This window comes from Parambassis ranga, chromosome 4, assembly GCF_900634625.1.
Source record: "Parambassis ranga chromosome 4, fParRan2.1, whole genome shotgun sequence".
Classification (NCBI taxonomy): domain Eukaryota; kingdom Metazoa; phylum Chordata; class Actinopteri; family Ambassidae; genus Parambassis; species Parambassis ranga.
The window spans coordinates 22449765-22473004 of NC_041025.1; the positions used below are offsets into that span (position 1 = coordinate 22449765).

Genomic DNA, 23240 nt, shown 5'->3' on the forward strand with positions numbered 1-23240 from the left:
ATTAAATGTAATTTATATTTGATTCAATTGTAAGACTTGATACAGGGTCTGTTTGTAATTTTAATACTTTAAATAAATAGCTAAATGTGTAAGAACCCTGCAAATAACCCTGAAAGCACTGCTTTAATGTGTCATTAAGCATCAGGTCTGTCACTGCACCAGAGAATTACTGCTGGATGGAGGAGAGTGGGGCTCCCTGCAGGACCAGCTGTCTGTCCTGGAGGAGGTGTACTGACCATCATCACCTTTGGAGGGTGAGGATACATATTTTATAGCTTTTCATATTTTAAGCTGCGTTGGAAGCCGCTCTGTTGAAGTTATTATTTTTATTTTTGCCCTTTTTAAAAACATCTTTAGTAACATGGCAGCCGCCGATCGTCAGCTCTGCAAACCCTGATGGACGATGTGGTGGACAGAGGAGACAGACACCCCCCTCCCCCAGATGATGTCCCACGCACAGCCAGAGGACTCCAAGGTCTTCACCGTGGCATCATCCAGTCCAGCAGCACCAAGGACTCCTGCTCAGCCAAACATTTATATATATGTTCTTTGTGAATAGTATTTTCTGCTGATCTTTATAAATAATAAACTGTACATTTTCATAATGCCCACTGGTAAATAGTTAGAAATGTTCAAACTGTGTCTTTGTAAATATTGTACATAACACAACACACACACAATAAATGATTTACTGTGGTCACTGAGAAGTTGTTCAAAAGTTTACTTAAATTATAAATAGGTGATGAAACACATAATGTAACAAGGTTAGAAGAGTTTAAGAACACAGAGACAAGAACGATTTAATATCATCCTTTAATTTAATAAGTAACATTTAAATAACACAGAACATAAAATCACTGCTGTCCACCATCCTCTCAATGAGCTGAGGTCTGTCGGTTCTTTCTCTGCTCTCCCCCTCTCTCTCTATCTCTCTCCCCCTCTCTCTCTCTCTCTCTCCCTCTCCCCCTCTCTCTCTCTCTCTCTCCCTCCCTCTCCAGCCTCATCTCCTCCGTTATCAATTGTCAGGTTTTCTTCTGTTTCTCTCTGCTCCTCCTTCAACAAAATGACAACAGGCAGAATGACCGTTTGATATAATAACGATAATATTGCTCCTCACGTGAACTATACTTTATACTATACTACAGTAAACAGTCCAGAAACATTCAATCAAAACGTTTAGTTTACAGCGCCTCGTATCAACAGGACGTCATGTTTGTAAATATAAAACTCATTTTTTTAATGCCGCTGTCACTACTAGCATTTTAAAACTCTCGAACTACTGCTCTTTACTTACATTTAAATGTGAATTCGGCACTCCTGCTGCTGCCGCTCGCTTGGTCCGTCATCGTACTATTGGACAAAAAGTAGGTCCGCAAAGCATTGTGGGATATTTAAGGCCACGAAGGATGGTAGCGATGCGTCCTCCAAATTCAGGCAAAAGGAGGACGCATTTGGAGGACGCATTTGAAGGACCCTTCGACTTTTGGCGAATTGGGACAGCCTTCGCGCAGCTTTGTGACGTAAGCGGCCTTAAAATGCGCACTCCGAAGGATGCAGACCCTGAAATGAGACACAGCCGCTGTGTCTCATTTCAGGGTCTGCATCCTTCGGAGGACGCAGCCTACGCGGTCTCAGGAGGCCGCGTCCTCCTGAGGATCCTTCGGAGGATCCTCCACCGTTGGTAAATGGGACGGTCTGGCCTTCAAAGCACTTCCTGATTATGGCGCGACGTCATAAATTTTGCCCCGGGAAAAACAAAAGCAGCGACAGCGACACAACACGGACTACACAACAAGCGGGACAAAAGTGTGGATTTAGAAATTTGGAATTTTTAAATATATTTATTTGTTGTTGGAGGAAGAGGAGAGGCGGCTCCAGCGGCAGCAAAACCGGTGACGGCTCATTTTCTTCAGGCTGGGAGAGCGCAGTGGGGAGGTGACGGTAAGCTGCTGTTTAACCATATTATTGATCATAATTAATATACCGGTTACTGAGCAAACGCTAGATATATAACCAGTAGATAGACAAATATGATTAAATGTAATTTATATTTGATTCAATTGTAAGACTTGATACAGGGTCTGTTTGTAATTTGAATACTTTAAATTAAATAGCTAAATGTGCAAGAACCCTGCAAATAACCCTGAAATCACTGCTTTAATGTGTCATTAAGCATCAGGTCTGTCACTGCACCAGAGAATTACTGCTGGGTGGAGGAGAGTGGGGCTCCCTGCAGGACCAGCTGTCTGTCCTGGAGGAGGTGTACTGACCATCATCACCTCTGGAGGGTGAGGATACATATTTTATAGCTTTTCATATTTTAAGCTGCGTTGGAAGCCGCTCTGTGGAAGTTATTATTTTTATTTTTGCCCTTTTTAAAAACATCTTTAGTAACATGGCAGCCGCCGATCGTCAGCTCTGCAAACCCTGATGGACGATGTGGTGGACAGAGGAGACAGACACCCCCCTCCCCCAGATGATGTCCCACTCACAGCCAGAGGACTCCAAGGTCTTCACCGTGGCATCATCCAGTCCAGCAGCACCAAGGACTCCTGCTCAGCCAAACATTTATATATATGTTCTTTGTGAATAGTATTTTCTGCTGATTTTTATAAATAATAAACTGTACATTTTCATAATGCCCACTGGTAAATAGTTAGAAATGTTCAAACTGTGTCTTTGTAAATATTGTACATAACAGAACAATAAATGATTTACTGTGGCCACTGAGAAGTTGTTCAAAAGTTTACTTCAATTATAAATAGGTAATGAAACACATGATGTAACAAGGTTAGAAGAGTTTAAGAACACAGAGACAAGAACGATTTAATACACAATTTAATAAGTAACATTTAAATAACACAGAACATAAAATCACTGCTGTCCACATCCTCTGTGTGAGCTGAGGTCTGTCCGTTCTCTCTCTGCTCTCTCCCCCTCTCTCTCTCTCCCTCCCTCTCTCTCTCCCCCTCTCTCTCTCTCTCTCCCTCTCTCTCCCTCTCTCTCTCCTCTCTCTCTCTCCCTCTCTCTCTCCTCTCCCTCCCTCTCCAGCCTCATCTCCTCCGTTATCAGTTGTCAGGTTTCTTCTGTTTCTCTCTGCTCCTCCTACAACAAAATGCCAACAGGCAGAATGACCGTTTGATATAATAACGATAATATTGCTCCTCACGTGAACTATACTTTATACTATACTACAGTAAACAGTCCAGAAACAACATCCAATCAAAACGTTTAGTTCACAGCGCCTCGTATCAACAGGACGTCATGTTTGTAAATATAAAACTCATTTTTTTAATGCCGCTGTCACTACTAGCATTTTAAAACTCTCGAACTACTGCTCTTTACTTACATTTAAATGTGAATTCGGCACTCCTGCCGCTGCCGCTCGCTTGGTCCGTCATTGTACTATTGGACAAAAAGTAGGCCCGCAAAGCATTGTGGGATATTTAAGGCCACGAAGGATGGTAGCGATGCGTCCTCCAAATTCAGGCAAAAGGAGGACGCATTTGGAGGACGCATTTGAAGGACCCTTCGACTTTTGGCGAATTGGGACAGCCTTCGCGCAGCTTTGTGACGTAAGCGGCCTTAAAATGCGCACTCCGAAGGATGCAGACCCTGAAATGAGACACAGCTACAGTGTGTAATACGTTTGGCTCTGTGGGCGGGGCCTCCTGCCTGGAAGCTGCACAGGTGTGTGTGCAGCTGCTGTTGACTGCTGGTCTGCAGCATGTTGGGAGATTTTCTCCAACATCTAAAAACCAACCACAGCCGGTAAGTCCCTCACATGTCCGGTTATTCCTGCCTCCATGTGTCCTCCTTCCACCCCTCAGCCGGTCCGTACTGTGAGTGCATTTGGATCGTTAGCCACCACTTCCTGCAGTCAGTATGAAGTGGACTCAAAACACTCTGAAGTTCTTTAAACTACCTGTTTTGCTGTTGTTCTTCCTGAAGAGCAGCTGAACTGCAGATGTGTGTATTTGTAGCCTGTGCTTGCATCTAATAAGATCAAATAGAGTCTCGTTATAAGAGACACTTATGGCTGCTCTGTGGGTGATTTATCATACAGATAAAATGCATGTTTCCTGTGAGGCAGCTCTTGGATGTTTTGTGTCAGAAGTAGATCTGCCTGAACCGACCTGATCCGTGACTTTTTTTTTTTTTTATTCCTCCTTGTGTTTGAACAAACAAGCTTCGCACAGGGTCAACGAAACCTCTGTTTTGTAGTGAGAGACCTTCAACAAAGAGCAGCTGTGGAGACGCACGACCTTGATAAGAAACAGCACGCCACGGAGAGCGCAGGTCAAAGGTTACCAGGCTAAACTGCTGCCGACCTCCACGTGGACCATCCGGAGCGCTGTTTCTGCCCACTCTGAAGGTCAGTGGAGAGATTTTTCTCTTGGTGTGTTTGTGATGTATTTGTGCACATGTGTCCTTGGAGGGTAAAAGTAGATTTGATTGATGGACACCTTGTTTATAACTCTTAAGACGAGTATATGCTGAAAAGTCTAATTATCAAGTGCTCAGACACTTAGTGCCAAACAGCGTACTTGGCATTTCACCTCCCTCCAGCACATCAAAATGACTGATGAGGTGAGTCAGACTAGAATATTCATTAATGTGAGGTCTGAAAAATGTTCCGACTCGCTGAGTAAGAGCAGCTAAGAGGAGGCCATCTTCTTCAGTTGTGAAAAGTGTCTTTATTTGAGACACTCGAGTGTTTTGAAGCTGTGAGGTCACAGGGTCAAATCCAGCCTTTCACCTCCTTCAGTGTCTTCTTGAATAGGAACTTTATTTATAAAGCAGCACTTTCCCTGAAATCCCAGCGGAGATGGCCGTGAGTTTTCTTTGTCCATGAGTGGCCATGACCTCTCAGTTGAGTATTTGTATGCTGACCTCATTGAGAGGAGATGGTTTTCAATTAGTACGGTTTTGTTCTGATTACTCTTTTCACCTGGGCTTTGAACATTGTGCAAAGATTTGCTGATTATTGTGTTTAATTCACACATATATCTGGAATCAGATCAGCTCACAGTGAAGGTCCAGGTTGCTTTGTAGCTTGCCGAGCCACTGACTGACACCGAACAGCTGTGTGTTAAAGAGAAAAATGATGTTAGGTTAGCGTTGATGGAATTTGTTCTCAGTTAAAGTTCATAAAGTTCAATTCTTTAGAAATGACATATTTATCCCTGATGGGCAGAACAGAACACATGGACCTATGGTCCAACATCATTGGACAAAATGAAGCTGCAAAGAAGGTCTGAGGGATTGACGCCAGCTCTTACCCAGGAAACTGGGGGTCATGTTCCCCTTTAGTTTGGTTACGTTCCTCATGAATGAGACTTTTTCAGCTGTGCTTGGGGTTAGGTTGGTTAAAGTTAGGTGTTAAAAACAGGGCACAGATCATAGATTCCATATGTGTCCAAAGAGAAAACATTCTTTTCTGCCATCTTTTTGGGTACCATGGTGATGAGTTCAAGCCTCAACAACACATGGGACATGTGGGTTGGAGACAAGTACACAGTGACTGTAATATCATTAAGTTTTCCAGGTGATGAGAGGTTGTATGATGCCTACATATACCAGGGTTATATCCTGTTGTATGCAAACAACCTGGATGATGCAGTGAAAAACTCAAGTATAGCTTTGCAATCCATGGAAGGTGTATAGATTCCCAGTGAAAAATGAGTTGAACTGTTCCTTTGGTTGAGTATTTAATGTAAAGCTGCCTGATCATTTGCATTAATATTATGTAAAAGAAGAGTAACATTAGGGCATAGGCATCAAGAAGACACCATTGTGTCACTAATGATTCCAGTTGTCCTCCTTTGTGAGGCAGTATTGTATATCATGGTGCTTGACCTCCGCTGCAGAGTGATGTATGTGCAGACTTTGACAGGGCGCCTTCATCTGCTGAAGGAGACACTTTTTATGTGCTGTGAACTTAAATCTGAGTTTAAAAACTTGAGGACAAAAGGTGGATTTGGGAGAATTACAAGCACTTCTGAGGACATGCAAAACTGAAGCCTGAAGACCAAGACGTGGTACAAAGCCGGTGTACTGTGTTCTGTTTCGTGTCTTGCTCCAGCATGGACTCAGAGGGGATCCATTGTTTCAAGTTCTCTGCATCCGTAGTTTTATCCGAGGAAATGGGACAGTTGTGCTGATGAACATGCGCTCACTGCGCTGGAACTTCTTCAGGATCTCTGTGAGGAGGGGGGAGGTGGCGGTGCGCTGAGCTCGGACCCGTGACGCTCCCCTTTACAAAAAAAAACCCTCCCCCTTCTTTATCTGGCTCTATCCTTTCCCCTCCATCAGTTGACGGAGGGCAGGCGGTGTGAGAGCATCCTCCTCCTCCTCCTCCTCCTCCTCCTCCCCACTGGGTACCAGCCAGCGACTTACACACTGTGGCAGTGAGGCTACTGCAGCGCAGCGCACCGGAGCGGAGCTGGAGCTGGAGCTGGAGGAGAGCAGAACAGACAAGCGAACAGGAGAGGAGAGGAGAAGAGGAGAGGTGGTGGAGGAGGAGGAAGAAGAAGAAAAGGCGACTGTCTCCCCTCAGACAGGTGGGATTACACATTGCAGCATCCCGTGGCTTCAACATGCCTCTGGGGAGTAAGAGCCTCGCTGGGATTACTGCGCTGATCGGCTCTCTGCTGCTCGGCGCCTGTGGGACAGGTGGAGAAGGTGAGCAGCTCCGTGCGCTTCTGGCGCCGTTTGGGAAGGATGTGGAGCGTCATGGTGCTGGAAGTGACCCCCGTGGTTTATTGTCGCTTTACTTTAGCTGTATTCAGCCTGCTGTTTGGCTGGCTGCTCACACACACACACACACTGCAAGTTTGAAGTGATGAAACCATTTAGCCAACAGAGAAAGAAAAAATGTCACACAGTTTTAGAAAGCTGCAACTTTGGTTTTTAAATATGACTTTTCAAAGAAAGTGACGACGTGAATTGATTAATTTTATATTTAACCTTTTTGCGCAACTGAGAGCAGGAAGCTGCGAGAGTTAGGGTCAGTTTGTGTTGGGAATAAGCAGCAGTGAATTAAACATCTGGCTGCTTCAGACCTGACTTTTCGTTTATCTCTTAAAACGTAATTCTCCCAAACTTACCTTCCTGTTTTCCCCAAGTTATTTCAAGCATTCTAAGATTGTCTCGTGGGTGTAAGGAGGAGGCTGTGGTCTCTCTGAGGAGCTGCACAGGAGGATGTTGTTTCTTCTTTTTGCCTCCAGTTTTATAGAAATTGATCCTGAAAAGTGAGTTGAAGTTTTGCTTGTATAAGATCAATGATTTTTAGGAACAAGAATCTTCTCATCTGCAACAGATCTCCAGTTCCCTGCTGTTTGTGAGTCCCTGGGTGTGTGTGTGTGTGAGTGTCTTCAGGGAGGTTTAACGAATAGTTCCAGTATCCTCTGCTCTATAATCACTGTACTGATTTGGCAGTGACGCTGTAAATAAAGGATGTGACAGTCCAACTTGACAGGGGAAAAGAAATCTCTTCAGGATCAGGAGGTGTTCACACACGCAGGCTGGAGACAGTCAAGTTTAGAAATCAATGTTCCAAGAGAAAGATGGATCAGGGTGGAGGACGGGACAGCAGAGGGGCTTCGAGGGTATTGATTGTGTGGAAACACAACAGCTTTATAAAAGGAGGTGGTATTCATAGTATTATTGACCCAAATTCAAATGTGTGCATTGTTTTGGCTCAGAGGCAATCATTCCCCCGGCACATGGAAAACCTGCAAATACACACTGTGCTTCATATATTGTGCTTCGCAGCAGTGTGTATAATTCTCCTCAGTGAGAGTCTTCATCATCCACATTTATCCCGATTCCACCCGTCACGTCATTCATCATGCTTTCTACTATATAAATACACACACACACTAGTGACTCATCTTCAGTGATTATCGGTCGATATCGGTAAATATTGGACTGTAAGATGAAAAAAGGCTTGATGTTCTCTGCAGTTTAGGTGAAAAAGTGCATGTATTAGCCAAAAAGAGTGCAAAAAAAAAATTCCTAAACAGTTTTTATTAAATGTGTCTGAAGTCTAAAAAAGCGAATATGAATTCATTCATACTTTCGTACAGATCAGAAAAATAAATAGCTGTAGTGGTTTTTGCTGCTCGTCTGCCCTCGTGTGGTCATGTGAAGAACTGCAAGATCTTGTCACCAAGAAAAGTTAGCTTTGTAATGTCTTTCTTTCTTTTTTTTTAAGGCTCAGTTTTGTCTAATCAACAGTATCTTAATATAAAGGTGTGGATGTAATGCCACCTACCTGCCCACTTCCTCTGTTTGTGGACTTTGTCATAGTACTGACTACTGCAGCCAACTGTTATACACATCGTCCCATTTATTTATGTGTGAGGATGTGGTGGGAATTGTAGTTTCTGATTACGTGTGGAAGAACTGCTTAAACCCGAGAGGGCGTCACTCAAAGCAGCCGCGCTCTAATTAGCCTAAAAAAAATATTTATTATACTAAATACTAGAACTAAATAAATTATTTATTATTAATTTATTTAGTATCAGACTGCTTATTTCTGCTGTGGTGTTGGACATTATAGACGAACCGGGGACTGACTCACTTTTTGAACCGGACCCCTAGAGGCCAAGGGGGGAAACTGCAGCTTTTGACACTTCTGCATGGCTTCATTTCTCAGCTGCTTGTTTGTTCCATGTGTCTTCGAGCCATGTAGGAAATCAAACCTACATCTGGCCAATCGTGGTGTGTGTGTGTGTATGTGTGTGTGTGTTGTGCTGCCATTTTTCTTGCAGTCAACAGTCCTCATCACCTCTCTCACACCATCCCAGTAGACACATACATTTTGTCTGCATTTTGATTGTGGTGCCGGCTGAAGGCAGCCAGGTAACCCGGTGAGCATTTGATCTCTCAGATGGCTGAGACTGTGGGCGGCTTCCATGTTTATTTACAGCTGGGAGGATGGGCTGTTGTTATTTTCACAGAGCGGTTAGAAATTCATCTCTTCCGGTCCGCAGCCAGACAGAGAATAAGTTGGTGAAAAATATGTTTGGAGAGAATTTGATTTGAATTTGGGCCCGGCTCCCTGATTCGTATGCGAACAGCGCTGTCTCATCAGAATTTATCACTTTTCAATGAGCTGCTGGTTTGCACTGAGGAGAACATAAACCTGTGAATAAGATCAATTGGATGTGCATATGTGAGGACCCTTCCTGCCGTCTGTGCATCATGAGAACCAGTATGAAGGAAACAGTGGAGGATAAATCACCCTTATATTTTGTGTTTTGTTGAATATCATAAAGCCAAGGTGACATAAAGGTGGCAGCGGCTGGCGGTGTGAGCCTGTAGCTGCCAGTTATGAAGCTAGATTTATTAATCCAGGGACGAGTATTTAAGTGATAAAAGTGACAGAAAACTGCAGTCCATCCATCTGCCTTTGTGACCTGTGGGATTTTGTGTTTGCCCAAGGCCAGCTCCCCAGTGGATGCCAGCCTCCCTAAAAACAGACCCATTCATCAACCGGCCCTGTCATTATATCGGATGACTTGTTATCGGTCCAAGAACCAGCCACATTCTGCTGAGGTCACTGTTCACTGTCACTAGAGCATGCAGCGGGAAAGTAGAAAGTGTAGACATCAGCTATTAGCAAAAACACACCGTGTGCTATGTGGAGTGATTTCAGATGATGACTTGTGTTTGCGACTTCCACCAGTGGAATGGGAGCTTGTGTTGTTTTGATCACTGTTGCTTATGACATGCTAGTCGGCTAAGCTAACACAGGATGTGTGATCAGATTAGAATGTTTTGTTTGTGGTTGTTCCAGAATACTAGGGCTGCAACAAACAAGTTGCGCCACGAGAAACTCATTCCCAATGACGTCACTAATGAGTCATCGAGTACTAAATTAGTTGTCGATGCATTTTGTCCTTGAATATTACTCGAGTACTCATTGCAGCCCTAAAGAATCCACAGCCTTGTCAGGAAAGCATCAGATGTGGTTGGTTTGTGTGTCATTTACCTGATGCTGAAGAGGGATGGGACGATATTAACTCATAAAATATGCTGTTCAAAGGTTGGGTTTGAACCAGACACCACTAAAAACTCCTTAAGAGTGGAGCACGTTGCTAACTTGGTCTGTCTGAGCTTTAATGTGCTGAACAGGAGCCAGTGCCAGGCTGTGAAACCAAAACAAAGAGCTGAAAGATGTTTAATTAGTAGAAACGAGGAGAGTAGCTGGTCTGAGTTTGTGACTGTGTGAAACATCTTTGACATAACCACTGGAGCCATTTATCATTATCTCAGACATTTGGTGTAAAACAGTGTGTGTGTGTGTGTGTGTGTTGGGAGAGAATAAAGCAGGAGAAGGTGGTGTAGCAGCAGGAGTGAAGTGTAGAAAACAGTGGAGGAGGTTTGCTTCAGTGCCCTGTGTGGTCATTCAGAGCTGGTGCCCTCCGTCTTTAAGCCGTGCACTGACACTCCCGGCTCCTTCTCTCATTTCACCCATCAGTGGCTTTCCTTTGTGTGTGTGTGTGTGTGTGTCGTCGGATCCATTCGCCTGCCTCCCCTCATCTCACCTTCACACAGCTGCAGCTCTGTGGTGCACAGTAACAGGAGTTTCTGCAGTAAATAGTTTGTTCTCGTGCACCGCGGCCTTGCTTTCTCGCCTTTACTGCGACAGGTGTTTTAAACACACTCACCTGGATGTGATTTTATCCTGGGTGGTTGTTTTGTCACTTGTTTGACGAGCTCAGGTGTGGCTCTCATCTAAGGATGGAATGCAACCATCGTCCCCAATCGAGGTCGGCTGCTGCGGATTCCCAGCAACATCACTGCATACATTTTTCTTGGAGAAACTCGGCCTCGAATCAAAACAACTAAAGGAGGCCATAAGAGAGAGAGAGAGACTGACACCAGCTCGCTGTGGCTGTGGCTGATGAGAGCCCACAGTTGGAACCCTTCTGCAGGCGAGTCCCAGCTGGTCTTGGCTGGCCCTGCTGAGGCGAGGTGTTCAGGCTTCAGGGGCGAAACACCAGTGACCCTGAGACACCTGCTGATGATGCAGAAGTGTTTCCACCACTGAACGGACCACAAGCATCAATGCTAATCACAGACAGGGGCGCCAATTTGTTTCTGCTGGTGGGTGCTTGTGGTGTTTGCAGGACTTGTTGCTATTTTGACACACACACACACACTGTCTTTCCTAAACACACCCTCTGTGTCGGGTCGGTGGATATTTTTGTCATTTTTATCACACCTTTGTCTGTATTGTTGGCTACATGGACCTCTCTGCTGTGTGTTATCAGCAAGTTGCCGTCCAGCCTTTTTGGCAATTTATCTGACATCACTGACTCATCAGTGTGGGGGTGTTTAAACGAGGTTATTAAATGATTAAATGTAGGCTTGCAAATTCTGCCCTTTTTCTTTTTTTAATTCACTTTAAATCAGATATGTAGATTAGCGTGCAGCTCGTTGTTGTAATGTTCTTCTTTGGTCTCCCCAATGCTTCTCTTCTCAATCAATTAAACAGCTGCTACATTCATTTGAAATACACACTTTGTTTAACCTTCCCTGTTTACAGTTTAATGACTTCTGTTCATCATCACTCTTCATCCTCTTGTATCTGTAGCTTTGGGGATCAGTGTTTTCTTTTTGATTTCCAGCTGGACAAACTGGTTTTTGTGTTATTAAAGCTCGACTGATGCTCCAAACCACAAAATAAGACACTTCAGATTGTAAAATAAGTCTTCAGTTTAAGCATCTCTCCATCTGTTTGATTTTTTTTTTACACATAAGAGGATATGCAGAAGTGATCACTGATGCAACCAGGGAGCCAAATTATTCAGATTATCACATTTGCTAAGACACATTTGTGAAAACCTTCCATTCTTTTCTCTGCACTAGATTCATAAACCTCATCAAAACATCTCTGAGCTCAGTCAAACTCTGTTCTCAGATCATCACGTTGACAGTCACAACATAAACGACTCGTGCACACTGGCGTCTGGAGTTCCATGGTTTGCTGCGTCGCTTCAGGACGCTGACATGCTCAGACCCTCATCAGGTTGACAGACTGCAACCGCTAAGCTACATTGCTAGCTATCTGTGCTTTATGTATTTACTATGTCGGTGAATGTCCAAAAAACGCACAGCTCATTCACTTCGACTGACCTCATTGGATCAACTCTTAACTCACATGCGACACACCCAGGATGCATTGCATGGCGTTCACAGGAAAAGAATATAAAACGTGAAAGCGATGGACCCTTCAGAACAAGAACGCGGCTTATCGAGGTTGCTGTTCTTGGTCTTCCTCATCCTCTTCCTCCTGATCCGTCACCTGTCACACAGACCCTCCTCCCGTTTTGTCTTCTCTGCCACCTTTAATCAATCAAACGTTATTTATTTAGCATCTTTGTAACACAAAGTGCTTTTCAGAAGTAAAAAAAAGTTAGAATGAAGGATTATAACTTAACTAAAAGCCAAGGTAAAAAAATGGAAGGTCTTGAGTTTGCTTTTAAAGATGTCCACCGCAGCTGCTGCGCTCAGGCCTTCAGGCAGGCCGTAGAAATATAATGACAACTCTGTGAGTGCTTGTTTTCACTTTTGGAATAGTTTAAAGGCCGGCAGAGGGCTCCTAGGATAAAAGCAATTGATAAACGAGTAACAACGCTCACTCTTCAGCCTGTTTATGCACTTTATCTGGCTTCATCACATCACATAGTGATCTGTGTGTGTGTGTGAACTGTGTTGGAATTAAGTGAAACTTCTGCCACCTGTGGTTCCAGCTCAACATCCAAAGTGCGTCAGTGTGTTCTGGTGAGTGAGGATGTGCTGCAAACACAGACGATGAAATTTAGTGTTTTAGCAAATGTGAAAATCTGCATTAAATATAATAGACGGACTTGTGTGTGCTTTTACACACAAATGGTTGCGGCTCTTGTTCAAAGGGGATATTTTGTCGATCTGTGGAACTGAAGTCGAGCACAAATACTTTTTGTCGTTTAGGAAAAAAATGCAGCGCTTTGTATGATGACTTAAAAAATCTTCCGCTGCCGTCTGCCCTCAGGGAGAGCCAGGCCTCTGCGCTATAGGCAAAAAAGAAACGGAGGAAGAGCATAATAATTTGCAAAATGCTTGTGTTTTTTCCCAACAAAGTGATTCTCATTGTAAAGAGGAATGCCATTCAGTATCTTTTTAGCCTATTTTGAAATGCAAATATGATCCATTAATGAGATTCTCATCACATGCTCCGCTCGTCTCCTCTTGGGTCCATTAGTACAAGTGATGTAACCTGCAGCAATTCCTCCAAATCTACATAAGACTGACATATTTCCCTGTGAATGGGTTTCTCTTCTCATTAGTAATGTGAGCCTTCATGCTTTGGACTTTTGTTTCAGCACTCAGCATAATGTGATGAGGGTTAAACTTCACATATTACCGCTTTAATTGCTGCTTTGTTGCCAGCCTCTGCCTCCCAGAAAGTCACACATTGTTGTAGTTTGCAGGGAAGAAATGCCAACAGTGCTCTCATACTATTTAAAGGAAGCAGCAGTTAATTATGTCTCAGAGAACACTGTATCGACCTGTGTACTATAGATGTAATTTTCTGACGCCGGAGGTGGGAGTCAGCAGAATTATCGGGCCACCGTGTGTGTGTCGCTAACAGATGGGAGAGGAGGAACAAACGTTTGTGTGGTTGTTAGCAGTCTGCAGAGCTGTCAGGCTGTCAGACTGCAGCCAAAGCAGACACAGGACTCACATCAGTCTCAGCTCAAACTGTAGTACCAGGCAAGCTATTATTTTGACTCGCACAGCCACAAAATACAGATGATTACGGATGAAGTAACAGCACACGTCTCTCTAAGGGAGAAGCAAGAGAGAGAGTCACAGACGGAGAAGTGAATTTAACTCTGAAGGCTCTGAGAAGCCGTCAATCACAGCTCGGCCTCAGTTTAAGCTTCAAGTATCAGTCATTTCCAATCAGTCCACAGCATAATACTCTTCATAGAATATTCTATTCAACTAAAAAGTCCTTAAATTGTCTTTTTCAGGCATCATATCCTCACTAATGAATCGTCACACAATGGGGTGGATGGCCAGAAGGGCTCATGTGAGTGTTTGGCTTGTGTACTCTGACCATGTGGTAGACTTTAAAGTTGTATAAAGGCCACCAAAGGTCCAATAAGGTGGAGGAGTGGATGGTGTGTGCCAGACCTTCATCCAAAAGGCTGGAGATCATGTTGCTCCCTGTGGAGCCACCTCCTTTTATTTGAGTGCCTCATGACCCATCAGTTTGACTTCACATTCAGGGTTAATAAATCTATTAAATAGATATTAAATCTACTTATGGTTAGACATTGAAAATTCTTGATCAGGTTTAGAAAAAGTCTCCAGTCTCTGCACACTTTTTAACCACTATGGGGAAGAGACCTGCCCTTAACAACGCATACGGTACCTACAACCACTGGAGGGCGCCAGATACACACATAGTTATTGATTCAAATGCCTCTAAGTCCTCTAAATAACTTATCTCCAAACAGTCCTGGTTTTAACTGACAGAGGACAGTGAAGATAGACAGGAAGCTATGTGGTGTATGAGGACCACGGTCTAATGGCCACAGGCTGGAATCAGACCCAGACCTGCAGCAGCTGAGGACTATAGTCGGATAGTTGACCTGGTTCTTACCCATGGTTTTACCCTTTTTGAGGGCATCTGCGAGCAACCAGAAAACTGAATACTTGTTAATTGTTAATAATTAAGCACACCTACATGACTTTAGTTGGTGAAACCAGGGTTGCCTGATAATTTGTGAAATACATGCAGCTGCAGCTGTCTGCACAGGTCAGTCAACATGTCCCCGGGTTGATGGCTGAAGACAAAATACGGCTGATGCTGATTATGTTTTCATTATTTTTCTTAAAACACAAAAGAACCTGCAAAGTTCTTCACATCTGTGAACGGCAGACTTCGTCGTGCTGCTGTCGCATCCGCACAGAGCCACTTCCTTTAGGTGTAGCTGCTTTTTTTATATTCCACACATCAGTTCTGGGGTGACGTGGTTTGTGAGACACACTGACACGAAGATGACAAGGCTTCACAAATGATGCAGTGTGACGTGTCACTCAGAAGTCTGTCTGTCCCAGTGCTTTGTTCTGCAGGAGGCATCTTTAGGTCGGGCTGAGACTCTGCACTGCTCCTCACCTGCTTAACCACGCAGCCTTTTCTACTTTGACCCACTTCATTTGTCTCTAAACCCCGGAGGTCTTAGGGCGATGCTAATCTAGATATAAGATTTCCAATAACAAATGGCAAACAATGCAAACAGCCTCTTTTTGTTTATATCCATTAACAAGAAACAGGATGTTCTCCAGGGATGTTTGCAGGTGGATTTATTGATTTTTATTTTCTTTACGTTTTTTTTTAAATTAGCCTTAGTGTTGCTGGATGCTTCTGCTCTGGTGCTTCTTTTAGTCTTGTTGTACAGTCACACTGTGTGTATACTGCAGATAAACCTTTGTGTGTTGTGGCACCTCTTTGGAGAGAAGTTTGTAAAGACACAAACTAACAGACCAAAAACAAGCACAGCTGCTTTCTGCACAAACAAGCATCACGCTGTCTCATTGTGCTGCTGAGAGAGAGAGAGAGAGAGAGAGAGAGAGAGAGAGAGAGAGAGAGAGAGAGAGAGAGAGAGAGAGAGAGAGAGAGAGAGAGAGAGAGAGAGAGAGAGAGAGAGAGAGAGAGAGAGAGAGACTGGGTGTGTAGGGCATCACATTGTGTTGATCTCTCTTACCTTTGGTTTGTGAAATGATGGATGGGACTCTGTGTTCAGTGTGTCTGGATCTTTGTGTCATTTCAGTAACGTTGATAGAGATTCATTGGTCTTTTCTTGCTCTCTCCTCTCCTTATCATGAGTACTTTCCTTTGACTTCCATCATTTGATGTCTGTAGCTCCCAACATGGCTTCCATGCATTTTCTCCCGGGGTCAGGTGGCGATGGCAGCACCCCGCCCTCCCTCTCCCCGGCCATCTCCTTTTATCTTAGAATGCTGAAATGGGAAGAATCTCCATAGACTACTTATGCCCATGTGGGCAAAACCATATGATCTAAATCTCACTTTGTGTGATAGGACTGGGTTGGTAGCTCATACTCAACATGCTATACAGACAAGATGAACTGTTGGTAGGATGATTCAGGGAAGGCAGAAAACAAGCAGCAGGTTCATTATCACAGGCTGCCTGCGGGGGTGGAGCGGGTTGACCCCCCCCACCCTCCAAATGAAGTTTCTTCCTTTTGAGAAGTGAGTACCAGAAAAGATGTCGATTCACCATGACAACCGGTGTCATGGTAAATTTGATGTTATTGAATATTTGACGCGTGTCTCTCTATCTAGTAATTACTGTACAATTGTTGCAGTCACCCTTCGTCACATCGACCTTGAAAAAAAAGGCAAAATTATATTTGAAAGCATAAATTAGAGCTTCTCTTAAATTACTCTTAAAATAAAATGTTGTGAGATGTCTTCGATTTTTGAAACCTCTGTGTTTAAGTTTGGAGATCATCTATTGTATGATGCACACAATTGTTGTTGGACAAATCATTATTTATGCTGAAGCATGAAGCATGCTGAATGTTGCCTGGTCCCATGTATATAATAGAACCAGGAGAAACATCACTGTCCACTCCTCACATGGTCTTTTTAGCTGCAGCTAGCACTCCATCATCAGTCTCCAGGCTCTTGTTAAGTCGCTGATGTAGGTTTGCAACTTCAAAATGTTCATGAAACAAAGCCCCCCCTTTTTTATTGCTGCTTCATGTGAGTGCTACTCTGATCCTGCCCTGTCAAAGCCCACACACACCCTCTGTGACGTCAGACACCATGTTTAGTGATGTTTTTTTTTTTTTTTTTTTTTAAACCAAGCAAACAGTACCGCAGTGCAATTCCTTGAATGGCCACTTGATGGCCACTCCAAAAAAGGGTCAGTCCCCATAGACCCCCATGTTAAGATACAAACACAGCCTTAGTTTGAGCGGCCTGTGTGTCAGTGCTACACTGCAGTTGTGTTTCCTCCTGTGATATCGTGAATGCACTGTGCCTTCCTTGTAGCTCTGTCTTAGTCTAACAAAGCCCCTCTCAGTGGCGGGACTTCAGAACCCTTTTACCTTCATTTTCCTTTAAGCGTTCCTGCATTTGTACTTCACCTCTTTTCACAGTCACCTTTTTAAATGTCACAGCCTCGTCTGCTCGAGCAGCTCTGCTGCTGCTGCTCTCCAGGTTTTCTTGTCAAGGCCGCGCTCTCGTGACACATTTATCCACCGAGGTTTCGCAGCGCTCACTTTACCTCTATTCCAATTGAACTGCATCTTGCAGCTGCTCTGTGTCTCCTTCAGCTTCAGACCTGAACTGGACTGAGAGAGGATGCAACAGCAGAATTATGAGCAGGTCCAGTAGCATCTATTGCTGCAGGCTGTTAGTCTGAAGTGTGTTTAACTTTCAAACTACACTCTGAAGTCAGGAATGTACCTGCGCTTGTGGTTAGAAAAAGTCAAGTTTTTCCTTTGTACAAGAAAAGTGAAGTAACTTTCCCATAATTAAATTCAACAATGCATAACATCGCATCCTTCAGAGTGAATTAGAAGTGGAGCTGTTGCACACAAGAGAAATTTCACATGCATCACAAACTCTGGCATTTTTAAAGGCTGTGTTCCACCAACGATGCTGGATGTGTGTTTAACATTAGCTCAAAGAGGCACGTAAGTGTTCTTTCTTTGCTTATATGCAAGATGTCATAAGGGTAACTGGTTGGATGTTGTAAGGTTTTGTTGTGTGTGTGTTCAGTTTCCTGTTTGGTCTGTGTTCTTTTTTGATTGCCCCTGTTTCCTTGACTTGTTCAACCTGTGCATACATACAGGTCTTCTTCAACCATGGCTGTGTCCGAAATCACTCACTCACTCCCTCATATGGGAAGGTCAATGTAGGGCACCACACTCGACACTACCTCCATATGTTTTGTCGCCGTTAATGACGTCATTGCTGTCACAAATAAACGTGCCGATCTCTGCCGGCTAAACAAACTCCCTTATAGACCAATAAGCGCTTTAGGGCATGACCTGTGCTATAACCTGTGGATAGGGATGTCCTGATCAGGTTTTTTTGCCCTCGAGCCGAGTCATTTGATTTTGAGTATCTGCCGATACCGAGTCCCGATCCGATACTTTCAGGACTCTATAAAGGCACTCGTTGCAGCAAAATGTGTCTGTGTGTGTGTGTGTGTCGTGCTACCGCCACACTGAGAGATTTCACACACGCATCAAAGTCTCGAACCCAGGACCTCTCGCACCAAAAGCAGCTGTCATACCCCTACACTACAAGACACAGAGCCACCCTGCATAGAAGGCATTAACTTTGACAGCCCTGATAAATATATATCCGAGTCCTGATCGGGAGGTAATGTCCGATTCCGATCGAGTCTGAAATCACGTAATCGGGCCCGATTTGCGATCACGTGATCGGATCGGGACATCCCTACCTCTGGATTAAAGTATCTGGATTGTTAATCTGAGTTAACCAGTCTATTTGGACATTACAGGTTCTGGTTCTCTGACATCGAACCCTGGTGTTGGGGGACTCTGAGGTCAGGACAGGCAAATGTTTTTGGGCTTTTCTGTGCCAACAAATACACAAAGTTCAACATCTAAATACTCATAGGCTCTAAAGCTCCAATTATTAGTCAATAAATTGATTATTACTAGTTAATCGGCATTGACTGATTACCGCGGACAATCAAAAATACAATCATTAGCTGCAGACCTAGTAAACAGTGAGATTCCCTACATTTAGAACTAAATACAGAGCAGCAATATGCTGATATTGCACATAATGTCCATTTACTTTTGGTCACATAGTGTATGTTGGGACCCAGTCAGCATCCTACTAGCTGCTACTTGCTAAGCTTTAAAAGCTTTTCTGTGAGCGATGACAGATGGTTCATCGGAGCATTCTGCTCTAACAGTTTTCTATTGCAGCCTCACAGATTTAACACGCCTCCACAGGTCAAGGTTAGAGGCCCATTTATAGTCATTTCCCATCAAAAGGTGATGTTGCAGTGGTTACTGTGCATTGTAAGCTAACTATTATGTGCACACATGTATTTTTTTTTTGCACAATATCACATACAGCTTCACAGTAAGCAGTAGGATAACGGTTTTAAATGGTTCCCTGTGAACCCTGTCCACCTTTTCCTTCTGATTTGGACACATTTTCATTAAAAGTGTATGTTTGCCAAAAGCAGCCTCTTCTCTCAAGGAAAACATGACATGGTTGATGTTTCAGTCCTTAAAAACAGAACATGTGAGCATATTTCTCCAGCCACATCGTTTTTTTACCTAACACCTTATGATGTCTAAGAAAACAGCACAGCTTGTGGTGTCCGGGGGATTCGAACATCAGAGTCCGTCCTGAGTAAAAGTCCACCATGTTGCAGAAGCCTCCACAGTCCCCAGCCAGCTTTCTTACTCTGACTTTTGTATTGCTCCCATGATTGGAAGATATTGGGCAATGCGTCCATATGTTCTATTAGCATAAATATATGTGTTGTTGTTTCCACCATGTCCCCGTGCACGGGTGCTCAGGAACCTGCTGATAGCTGGAATTCTTCTGTTGTTTGTGATCATGTGCATCATTATCTGTTTTAAATAATAATGACTTGACAAAAGTGCTCATTCAGAACACGTTCTGAATCTGTCAGGTTATCCTGAAGGAGTGCATGTCTGAATAGGGCACAGCCAAACCACAAAAATCCTTTGAGCAAGCGTTGGTTATATTTCATATCACAGTTTTTATTTGCATCTGAAAACTTGAAGAGCAAAGCACTGACAAACACTGAAGTGCTCACATCGAGGAGTGGAGTTTCACTTGGAAATGACAGGCCGTTCTAAACTGTCAACGGTCTGTGGTTTATAGTCTCGGGTAATGAAAATCTCTCTGTGCTTGAAATGAAGTACAATAATGTTGACAAAGTAATCTCAGCTGAAGCCTTGTTGTCAGCGTAGGGAGACAGGACCGAGCACCTCTGACGGGACTGTGAATAATTTGAACTGGCTCTGTTCTCAGTCAGGGGAAATCCATTAAAAATAAGGATTTAGGTTGGGTTTTTAACCCTTCGGACATCTGTGTAGGGACTGAGGAATCGGCTAATACAGCTAAAATTGGTCAGGTTGTGTGGAGGAGAACATTCAGAGGCACAGTGGTGAAACTCTCAGAAGGAAAAGGTGTCATAATGACCTCTTCCTGTCACATGACCCCTGATTTTCCTTCTGACTTTGCAGTGTGGTATATATTGATATTAGGTTTTGTGCATTGACAGTAAAAAATATGGACAGAGCTTCCGCGACGTCACCCGTTTGTTTCTGAAGAGCTGCAGTGGTTGCAGCGTGAACTACAAGTTTTGACACTTCCGCATGGGCTTCAAGTCTGAGCCCCGAAGGCTGCCGCTTGGTTTCGTGTCCTTTATTTTGAAGTCCCAGTGAAAGCAGTCTTGCCTCGGTGTCGTTTGCTTGTGTCTCAGTGTTTTGTGTACATACATCATAATCACACACTGCCTCAAAATAATCATTTCAATCTTTTTACGCACTGCAACATTGATTTATTTGCTGTTCATGAGTCACTAATTCACATTAAATTTGTACTCAGCTTCTCGTCCTTGACATTCACAGAGTGTATGAGGCATGAAAAGGTCTCATCTGGTTTCCCCTCCCAGTGAAACCAAGCTGTCTTCTTCCTTCAGCTGCCTTTTATAAACCATTATCTGTAACAGCCTACAACTACATCTGTTTTCAGCAATCCGTCAGGTTTAACCTTTCAATTAGGGGAGAAGTGTCTTCAGATAACACACTGACATGTTGACACATTAATGTTTATTCGTTCGATGAATCTATCCTTGATTCTAAACATTGTTTTCTTTCTGCTCTGTGATTGGTCGACAGAGGTGTGTGACAGCCCGCTTGTGTCCAGTCTGCCGCTGTCGTCCTTCAGAAGCTCCTCCCAGCTGTCCAGCAGTCATGGGCCGGTCTATGCTAAGGTCAACAGGAGAGAAGGTGAGGAGTGCTTCATTGCTATTGCACACCAGCAGCACAAGACGAATTAAAACCTGTTTTCATAAGTGATGAATAAGCTGATCCAGGCTTAGAGGTGGTTTACGTTATAAAAGTGTGGCTTTATTACCCAGAATTCATCACTCGGACTTAATCTGACAAAGCAGTAAAATCCCTTGACTTCCCTTGCTGGACTTGTTGGAAATGCTCACTCACAAAGTTTAGGAGGTCATTTCTTTTCTCTCTGGCAAGCCAAGAACAATTTCACTTGGATAAACATGACCTTCTTGACCAATTTGATTTGCAGACCAATTCCACATGAGTGGATCCATGAGTCATAAAATTCTGTTCCCAACCACTGACCTGTAAAGTTAGTGTACAGCTAAATGTTTGAGACCCAGCTTCCTCCTCTGCAATGTGCATTAAAAAAGTCTTAAAAGTGGCTTTGGAGGCAGGATTAGACCCCAGGTGCCAGAGTCAAGCCCTGGTGGAGGGTCCCTAAATCTTCAAACAAATAAGTTAAAGTGAACATATAACTGAACAGCGATGCTAAAGGGCAGACATAGAGTTGTAATATGAGGCAGAAGGAGACAAATGAGATTTTTTTTCTAGTCTGTATGGACACACAATCCACAAATCAATCAGGTTTTTGAATCAGACTTGAGTCACTTTAGAATGTGATCAGATCTGAATCAAAAGCTTAAAAACTCCGGATTGAACAATCTGGCTTGTGATGTGACTATAGAGCGTCCATATGTGATGAGACAAAGGTTGGAATGTGTGCGTTTTTTGTGATGTCTGTACTGTATTCCATGCTTGGGTGTGTTATTTGTGTATGTAGTCTGTAAAGAGTTCTGCTATTGTGAGATCTTCTTTTATCCAGAGGTTGAAAGAGTGTCAAGCTCCAGACAGTGTTGTAGATGATTACATATTTTTCTGTCTGTACGTGGTGTGCTACATACTGTGGCTGTGGACATTTCTGAGGTCTCTGTGGGAGGCTTGACCATCATTATTGTGGCAGTTAATCCAACTCTAACTTAATACATATACAAGCAATGAAGCAGAGCATGGGTGGAGCTGTAGGCCACCGGACTGTCACAGAAGCTGGCACCTTGCAGGCCTGTTGCTCAAACCAATCATGCCCTAAATTGGGCAACTTTCTCATCTTATCAATAGAGGCCCAATGGAGCCCATATTTACCAGTTTGTAAAGATGGGCCCCGGGGGCTGCTGTTTGTTGATCTTTCCTTCGGCTTCCACAATTTTCTACAGAATTTTTTAAGAAACCATGAACTGAACTCAAATTTAACAAGTTGATGATTTATGTGAGGAGGACAGAGTTTGAGGCAGCGGGTGTGTCACTTTCTAAAACATCCAGACGTCTCTTTTTAGAAATCAAATGTATTCTGCAAAGCTGCATTTAATGACCACAGAAGAAAAGATGCATAAACACCAAACTGTCACTAGGTCTCAGCCGTCAGGAGAGAGTTACTTGAAGAACTATTTGGTCCAAAAGGTCTGGATACGGGAGGTTCCTGTCTGCTGGAGCTGCATGCTTATCATTCTTCTCTACCCTTTTCCCCTTACAGCAGTGACCTTTTCCATTTTTCACGGCTCTTTTTGAAAGCATGAACAGTGAGAGCGTTTGGACTAAAAAAGTTTCGGCTTGTGTTGCTTCAAACTTTATACACTTGGCCTGTTGTTGATATCAACTGTCAAGAAGCACCTTCAGGCCGGTGAAACGGTGGGAACCAACTGAGGAGAATCAATGTCCCGTGGCTGAATCTTACTCTGATGTGTGCTGCTTTCTGTGGGGCTCTGCCTTTCTGCAGGATGCTGAGTGTGACCATCCAATGTGGTCTCTCTGTAGAGACAAAAATTCAAAAATGATTCAGATAGATAGATGCACGGTATAAAGAAATGCATTGGAATTATATTACACTACTACATCAAAACCCTTGTACAGGGCCACCTCCTCTCAACTGGGGCATAAAACTGAGTTGTGATTCACCTGCTGCAGTAAAAAATCTAGAGGGAGCTCTCCACTGGATGCTGATGCAGTCTTTGTGGAGGGCTGGTGTGGCTTGTTTCAGAGCCTTTGTAAGGAAGCATTTACAGAGCTCAGTGGCTGAGCAGAGAATCATCAGGGCGTCGGGGATTTCTGCCA

The 23240-nt window shown here is 43.7% G+C and overlaps 1 protein-coding gene across 1 annotated transcript in view; it reads left to right on the forward strand.

Moving 5' to 3' along the window:
- Positions 1-6599: 6599 nt before the first annotated feature.
- LOC114434642 (contactin-associated protein-like 4) overlaps positions 6600-23240 on the forward strand; it is a 92109-nt gene continuing 75468 nt past the window's right edge. The window contains exons 1-2 of the mRNA XM_028403968.1: positions 6600-6684; positions 20967-21077. Coding sequence (XP_028259769.1) covers positions 6600-6684; positions 20967-21077 — 196 coding nt within the window. The remainder of the gene's footprint in view (positions 6685-20966; positions 21078-23240) is intronic.